The sequence below is a fragment of the Microtus ochrogaster genome, chromosome 2 (assembly GCF_000317375.1).
Source record: "Microtus ochrogaster isolate Prairie Vole_2 chromosome 2, MicOch1.0, whole genome shotgun sequence".
NCBI lineage: Eukaryota > Metazoa > Chordata > Mammalia > Rodentia > Cricetidae > Microtus > Microtus ochrogaster.
The window spans coordinates 56,601,231-56,610,045 of NC_022010.1; the positions used below are offsets into that span (position 1 = coordinate 56,601,231).

General features: G+C 44.6%; 1 protein-coding gene across 1 annotated transcript in view; it reads right to left on the reverse strand.

The window, feature by feature from the left end:
* Phldb2 (pleckstrin homology like domain family B member 2) overlaps nt 1-8,815 on the reverse strand; it is a 222,830-nt gene that overhangs the window by 45,344 nt on the left and 168,671 nt on the right. The window contains exon 6 of the mRNA XM_026786135.1: nt 7,947-8,084. Within this exon, the coding sequence (XP_026641936.1) occupies nt 7,947-8,084 (138 nt within the window). The remainder of the gene's footprint in view (nt 1-7,946; nt 8,085-8,815) is intronic.

The window sequence follows — 8,815 nt, forward strand, 5'->3', positions numbered from 1 at the left end:
AAAGAAAGAAAGAAAGAGAGAGAGAAAGAAAAAATAGAAAAAAGAAAAAAAAAACTTCCTAAAGTAATTGATCCTACAGTCTGAACTTCAGAGCATAAGAAGCCTCTCTGGGACTGGAGAGATGGCTCAAAGGTTAACACCACTGACTGTTTTTCCAGGGTTCTTGAGTTCAATTCCCAGTAACCACATGGTGGCTCATAACTATAATAAGATCTGGTGCCCTCTTTTGGGTGCAAGAAGAACACTGTATATATAATAAATAAATAAATCTTCAAAAAACAACAACAAAAACCCAGCAACAACAACAACAACAAAAAAGTCTCTCTTATGAGTAAATTCCCAAAGAATGAACTGTGACAGATTCTACAGTCCAGTAACATCCAGGAAGGAGGGTAGAGTTCAAGCTCAGGTGCCAATGACTATTTCCAAATCATACGCATGACCAGGAGTCTGTTTAATTTACTTTAAACAATGTGAATTCATATGCAAGAGTGGCCAGCATTTGTTAAAGGAAGAAGTCTTTATCATGATAGGTCTTTTGGTTAAAAGATTTACATAAGTTGTCCTCTTCTTGGCTGTATTTTTGAAGAGGGAAACTGAAATTTAACTTGCTGACTTTCTGTAAATTCCAATGGCAAATTTCCAATAGCAAAAATATCCTAAGTACAATGACAAAGATCATTGTACCACACATGTAAGCCTGCAACTCTTCATAAGCAGGTGCTTCAACATCGCCCTAAAAAGATGCCAGATAAAATAAAGGACATCAAGTTACATTTGATTTCAAATGAATAGCTCAGATTTTAGTGTAAGCATGATCTAAGAATTGCCAGAGGAATAGATTAAAGATATTCTCGATTTACCTGACGTTCAAGCATAGCGGATTTTCTGGTACTTAAATTTGCTACTTCTTCCAATTCTACTAGCTTTTTAAAAATGGTATCAAGTGTACATGCACTTGGATGCCCACAGAAGCCGGAGGAGGCCTGGCACTGGCTGTTGTGAGCTGCTCTATGTGGGTGCTGTGAGCTGGAGTCCAGTCCTTTGCAGGAGCAGCAAGCGCTCTTAAGTTGGAGCCACCTCTGCAGCCCCGTATCTTCCTTTCTAAAAGTGCTATCTCATTTCCAGGCTCTTGAGGGTTCCCCAATAGCTACCATCAGTTTATACTTGAATTTCTCTGTAGTGGGATAGCATAATTTCTCTGGATTGAACTCTTTAAAAAAAGGAGGGGGCAAATATTATCAAGAATTAAATTCGCCGGGCAGTGGTAGTGCATGCCTTTAATACCAGCTCTTGGGAGACAGAGTCAGGAAGATCTCTGTGAGTTTGAGGCCAGCCTGCTCTACAAGAGCTAGTTCCAGGATAGGTTCCAAAGTACAGAGAAAGCCCATCTTGAAAAACCAAAAAAGAATTAAAGTCCACTTCTGTAATTTTCAAATGCCTCCTCTCAGACCACAGCACACAAGAAGGTGCTCAGGCTGCATTGGTATGTGGCGCTCCTGCTCAGGTTTGAACTGATGCAGCAAGGTGTTAAACCTGTGATACCTAAGTCCTGCATGCCGATGGGAGGACCTTCTAGAGCTTTCCTCAAACACCATGAGCAGCCCTTTCCTTCCTGTTCTTGAAAGCCTGTGTTGGCTTGGGATAGACTCACAGATTAGCCAACAGACAAGCCAAGGTTTCAAACCTGCAATCACTTCACAGTTAACAGTTAAGTATTCTGTGTATAAAAACAGGTAAATCTCAAGAGAGGACTTCTGTAATCAAAATCACTAGGGAAAAAAAAAAGACCTATCAGGAATCCAGCTGGTTTAATCCCCACATCCCATGATCTAATTCCACTTCCTTTAGCCAGGGAGCTGACTTTGAAATGTAAGAAAGAGGCCCTGGAAGGGCCAGTTCCTCTTAACCCTGACTGTGACCTGGCAAATGTGCTGTGGTCCGGGTATTAACACCTCAGAGGAATGTGAGCCAGGCCCGGCTGCCTTCTCCCCCTCCATCCCCTTCCCTGAAGGAAAGGCAGGGAGGAAGCAGCAGGTACTTTGGCAAGATAATAACGAAAAATAAACGCACTTCACACGCAGCGATATTTGCTTATTGTAGAAAAGCTAGGCCATCAGAGCTTTCGCTGTCATCCAGGAGTAGGTCACGGCCCACGCCTCAGCTCAGAGCTCAGTGTGTGTAGATGAGGGCAGCCGTGGTGCCACAATGTGGACACCAAAGCATGAAGAGCCAAAGGGTCCGTCTTTATAGGGAAGGACGGCTTGAGTTTTATGGTTACCATCTGGGTAATGGAGAGACTTTACGGAAAGGGAGGAAGTGGGGCTTTCCCTTTAAAGACCATGTCTGATTTTGCCCCCTCGTGACTATCGTACTTGTTCTAGTCTAAGATACACAGACGGCACGCAGAAACACAGAGCTCCAAAGAGAGGAATTTGGCAAGTTATTTTTAATACAGTCAAAAATAGACAAAGATAGAAGAAAAAACATATATAACAGACTTCCGCACTTTCTCCTAAATCAAGCTTTGCTCTTGAAAAAGGAATAGAGAAAAGTAGAATTCTCATCCTTTCCAAACGCAGCCTGGTTTATGGGGAATGCAAGAGTTTGGGTATAGGGGGCGCGTAGCCTCCCCGCCTTGTCGTCAAGGTAAGCAGTCTCCTCCCCTTTCTTAATAAGATGCAAAAAAAAGATGACGGGCTCTTGGTTTATTGCCTTACTAAATAAACATCCCTTCTGAGTTCCTGTTGAAGTTAGGGACTCATATTTGTTCAGGGTTTATCCATGTTTATAGTGGCTGTGTGTGTGATATGGTTACTACCCCAGAATAGCAACAGTCAGGGACCTTTATCTCAAGAGTCACCGTCAAACAAACTGACCATGGTTCCTTAAGAGGAGTGAAAGGTAGACCAGGAAGCAACAACAAAAGTTCAGTAAATATATCATCCATATTTTATCATATATGTAGAATTACATGTATATTTGACATTTTATGTAGTGACATATAATTGCCATGTCTAATATGTACAATTTTAAGTAAGTAAAATAAAATAGTCCCCAAACCGGGTAAAATGATTAAAATGAAAGACTAGTCTCGAGGGCCAAGGAAACACTGTCAGTAATTTCATATCAAAATCTGAATTCTGTTATGATATTAAGCAGTTTTTCTGTGCTTCTAGGCCTCCCTTGTCTGCAGCAAGCTAGTGCAGGGGGCTAGAGAGCTGACTCTGTAGTTAAGAGCACTGACTTCTGCTCCAGAAGACCAGGGTTCAATAACCAATAACCACACAATGGCTCACAACCATCTATATAAAACTCCAGTGCCAGGGGGATTCTGATGCCTTCTCTTGACTCCATGGGGACTGCACACACCGTGCACAGACATATATTTAGGCAGAATATGCTATACATGAAATAAAAGTGAATAAAATCTCAAGAAAGAAAATAGAACAGAAGTAGATCAGAACGAGAAGACATGCTGGGAGCATCTGAATCAGAGCTTGCCCACTCGGGATATCTTTGGGGTTTACTTTCCTTGTTCCCCACTTCATGTCTGAGCAAAGTAACAGGTGTGTGGAAAGGGAAACACAATCCAGAAGGGCAAAGGCCACTTCCTCCTTCTGTCTTACACTCTGGCTCCCCTGGCACTGTGAGCACAGGCTTCTGGCATGCGCACCTGAGCAGCCGATCCCAGCTGTCCTGACACTTGGCTACACACAGCTCTCCAGCAGGTGTTTGGCCCAGTTGCCTTTTGTCATGCCCAGCCTGGACTGGCTGTTAGCAGGGGAGTCCAAGGACAATATTCCCAGAGCACACTGGGCAGCTCTTTGGTAGCAACTACAAGCTGGATAAACAGTAGTAACAGTGCTTCTCCTGTCTAGTTGGCTGGAGAGGGAAATAAATACCTAATAATCCCCCCAAATGCAAATAATAAGGTAGGATGATAAAAGGAATAAAAGAACAATAGAGGGAAGGAGGAGCTCGACTAGAGACTACGGGGAAACCTTTCTGGAAAGCTAACAGTAAAGCTGTATCCTTGAAGGCAGAAACAGTGTGGACTGTGGCAAGAGAGATCCAGGTGGGGAAAGCTGAGAATGGCCTGGGTGGGGAGGGGGTGAGGCAGAGAGAGGATGGAGCTCAGAACAGTAAGAAAGCCCTGGTGAAACTGGTGTCAAGTGGGGGACGAGGGTGACAGTCCACAGGAAAATTTAGGTGTGTATAACAGTCCCCTCGCTACATCTCAGTGTAATTTGGATTAGATTGAAAAGAATTCTGTGATCTAATTTCTATTTAAAAACAAAGAACTAGTATGATTAGCACGGCTGATAAATGTGAAGGGAATGGGCTAAGAAAGGGAAGGGAAGGGAAGGAAAGGGGCTGAAGAGGTAAAAGACAAAGGGCAACAAGAAGCAAATTCATCAAAGAGAATGTTGCCAGGGAGACGGAAAGTCTCTGGTAACTGAGAAACGCTGTGGCCATGGGTTATGGTGAAGCGGGGCGTTAAAGTCAGGATCCAGGTTCCTGCTGGAGCCGTCAAACAGGTCGAGGTGAAAGCTTAGATTCAGAGAGCTGGAGGATGTGTATGGAGAGGACATATGTGGAGGGGCCGCAGAGGTGGACCACAAGGAGTAGGAGATCAAGAGTCGCATGGTGGAGGTGTGCGGTGGGAAGCTGCTAGGCAACACCTGTGGGGAGTGTCAGTTCAGAAAAGAGGCATGGGCATGCATGCATGTCGGTCACCGGCATTCCAGGTTGTTTGAAGCCGTGACCCTCTAAGAAACACCAGGATAAAAGAACTGAGTTCAGAACATAGGTAGATATTAGAGAGATGAGACTAAGAGGAGGGAAGCCGAGGAAATATCTCAGTCAATAAAGTGTTTGCCATGGAAAACAGAAGGATCCCCAAACCCACATTTAAAAATGTCTGTGTGTGGTGGCACACTGGGAAGGCAGGGACCGTGATCTCTGGGGCTCCCTGGCCAACCAACCTGGCTTACTTGATGACTTACAGGCCAGTGAGAGACCCTGCCTCAAAAAAACAAGGTGGGAACCAGGGCGATGCCTCAGCAGGCAAGGGCACTAATTTCCTGTATCACCCGATGACCAGTTTTGTTCCCGATAATCCACATGGCGGAAGGCAAGCACCAACTCCTATAAGCTGTTTTCTCACCTCCACACACATGCCATAGAGTGTTCACAAACAGAATAATATTTTTAAAGAACACGGCAGACGGGGCCTGAAGAACAACACCCAAGGTTGACTTGTGGCCTCCACAGGAGCCTGTACACATGTGCACTGCCCCTCCCCCACAAACATAATGCAAGAGAAAGAATACCAAAAGAGGATGAGCTATAGGGCAAAGTTGGAGAAGGCTGGGGGGGGGGGAGAAGCTAAGAGAAAAAAAAATTGTTCACAAGAGTCTGAAAGGCCCAGAGTGGGCTGGGAAGAGCTAAAGTCCATGGGAGTCTTAAAAGGAGAAATTCGATGGCGTGGTGGAGACTAAGCCAAATGGAATGGGAAGGATGCTGAATCGGCAAATAAAGAGGAGACACAGTGTCTGCCGGTAAAATTGTCCGAGAAGTTTGGGATGCGGAGCGAGGGTATCTATTTTAACTGATGATATTCTAAGATAATAACAGCAGTATGGTACCCGCACAGGTGTGGTAAACTGGCAAGTTTTGTGCAGAAATGCTGAAGACTTGAGAGGCAGCAGGGGTCGGCTGAACACAGAGGTCAGGAATTCCTGCGTCAGAAAATGCTGTTGGGCTGTGGCTGTTTAGAATGTGTAGTGCCACCCATCTGGTCCAGTCTTTGTTTCCAGTCCCCTGCCCCCCAGTCCTCCCTGGGAGCCCCTTACCCAGTTTCTGACATTTTTCACATCATGTGGTGAGAGACAATAATTTCACCTGCCAAGGCCCACTAATCCCCTAACAGCTGCAGGATCCGCTCCATGCCCTGAACTTCCTTCTTGAATAGCTTGGCAGGAGGGATGGTGGGATGAAGCGGCCTTCTGGGTTTGTTTCTGCCAATGCTGTGGGATTTTCACCTCTACCTTAGGTCTCGAACACAGCCCAGCTTTCCCTGGGAAGTCAGACCCAGCATCAGCCCAACTTGCTTCACTTTTGTGAGTCTGATGCCAATGACAGAGGAAGACATGTGATGTGGAGACAGAGCTATAGGCTATGCACAGATAAAGTCACACTGGTGGGAGAGGCAGAGTGTCCACAGGGAACACAATGCCCTATTCTCAGACCCCACGAGGTTTCCATCAAACTGCAATATGATTAATTACTACAATCAATTTAATTGATACTTGTAAATACCAAAACAAGATATTTGATACCACCAACACAAGTTTCTGGATATCTCAATACAAAGGCTGGGAATGAGAAGATAAGCTATTAACAGAGACTGCCCATACACCTTTAGTGTGTGTGTGTGTTGGTGGGGGAGAGCACTCACATGCCATGATGTACATGTGGGAGTCAGAGAACATCAGCTGTTAGTCGTTTCTTTCACTTTGTGCCATGGTCTTTCTTGTTTTGCCACTGTGTTGTGGATTCCAGGCTACCTAGCCCAAGAGCTTCTTAGGGAGTCTCCTGCCTCCACTTCCCATCTTGCTAAAAGAATGCTGGCATTACAGACACATGCCTCTATGTCTGCCTTTTCTCTTGGGTTCAAAAGACCCTAACTCAGGTGGCCAAGCTTGCACAGCTAAGGTTCTCCCTTTCTGAGCCATCTGTCTCCCCAGTCCCATACATCAGGGTCATTCACTTAACTCTTTGATTTGACTGTGAGTTAGAGAAAAACATGCCCACTATCCAAATAGGTTCTTTGGAATTTCCAAGACTGGTTGTAGAAGAAGCGTACATGAAGTTTGAAATGAAAAGGCTGTGCAGTAATTAATTTTGACATCCAGAAAATCAGAAAATGAAGTGGAATGTGTACAGCAGCTTCCGGTTCTCATCAAGTGATTCTGAGTTCAGCCTTTGGCAATGAGATCCAATGCCCTTGTTTATAGGTCTCAAACACACAGGGGTCTTAAAAGGAAGTCAAGTGAGCAGTAGAACTGACTCAAATTGAAACTTTTTGTTGTTGTTGTTGCTGTTTTTCTTTGTCTAATAGAGAACTCGATAGACAGGGAAGAATGTGTCAAATCTTCTTTCTTTCTTGCTAACCCAATTTGGAATTTTAGGCTTAGTCCAGCTGTTCCTAAATCATAAGGGAAGAGGAATACATACTATCTCCATGAAGGGGAAATTCCCCACCAACAAACTAACACTTTTAATTCTAAGTTCTGCCAATTACTTTTGATGTTTTCCCTAGTGGCCATCAGCTAATGTTCAAGTTGCGGCCTGAAACACATAAATAAGACCTCAGCATGGTGTCACCTGTGGCCTGCAGATCACTTGGCAGTGTGTGGGGACCGCCCCTGAAGACAGCAGCACCTTTGTTCAAGGAACAGTGCACTTGCATTGCTGACAATGGCAAGGCTGGGAATTTGAGATGAATGGACACCATTCATCTTATTAATGAACAGAAAAGTAAACAGAAATGAGGAGCCACTGTTTGACTATGCCCAAGTCACCCTGCAAGGGCTCCAGTGATATACATACTCGGTGCACTAAAAATAATAAACAATTAGAGCAAACAAACAAACAAAAAATGGTAGACTCAGCAAAGGTTAACGGGGAAAAGGAACTTACTCATACACAAGACCAGGCTGCCGTGACATATCAGGGTTTCTCAGCATCTACTGTCTGTTACCTGGCATGTCTTTGCTTTTTTTTTTGTTTATTTGCTTGTGACAACAGAGGACCTTAGAACTTTTTTCTAAAGCCACATTATTCAGCCCAAATCATGCAATTCCATTTAACATTTAAATTCCAGTAGTCGGAACACCTGCCTTTCCCGTAGAAAACACGTTCTAATATTGTCCGTTTACCTTGGTCTTTTCGCCTACGATGTTCTTTTCCAGTTCTGTGATTTTCCGGTTCAGATGATCCAGAATCTCCTTCTCCTTCATGAGCTCAGCCGTCTCGGATTTCTGCTCTCCATCCAAAAGAGCACATTCCATATCCAACTGAGGACATAAAAGAAAGCTCAGAAACATTTCACCTTCAGGAATGGCTGCCCACCGCTGAGGTGCAGGTTTAACAGATTCTCAACAAGTGTTACTGACCAGTCAGACTGTGGGGTTCAGGCATGAAATCTGGGGTGCCTAAGAAAGTTGGGGCAGCCCACTATGTATTGGCTTAAAAAGCTAGTCCCCTGAACACTTCACTTTTCTATGGCCACCTCTCCTCAGTAATATTTGGCCTAATTGCCTAGGCTTTAGCTCAAGAGTAAGCTGCCTGGAATACAGCCAGCTGGTCCTTGTCCCTGGAGTCGGAGGAGTGAGCGTTATCCCAGCCCCCATAAGAGAGGCCCACATTCCTGGAGGATTCGGGGGGGGGGGAGGATAGTACAGGAGATGACAGGTGAGGACTCCAGTCCCCTCACTGGGCACCATCTGTGAGTGCTGACTCCGCCTCTCATGCCAGGCAGGATTCCATGCTTTCTGCCACTCCATACGATGGCAATATTAAGTGTGTCACTACCTTCTACTTCTACTAAATGAGCGAGTCTACCTCCTGTTCTGCAAATCTGTAGAAAGTTGGCTCCCTGTTTAATTCACATGTGAAGTGAATCCTTTAATAGTACCTACATGATACTAATGCATAGTAAGAATGTTCAGAAAATGTTAGCTGAATTTGAACTTGAATACTTCATAAATAGAGGATAATTTAGCAACTGGCCTTGCAAACTGCAAAA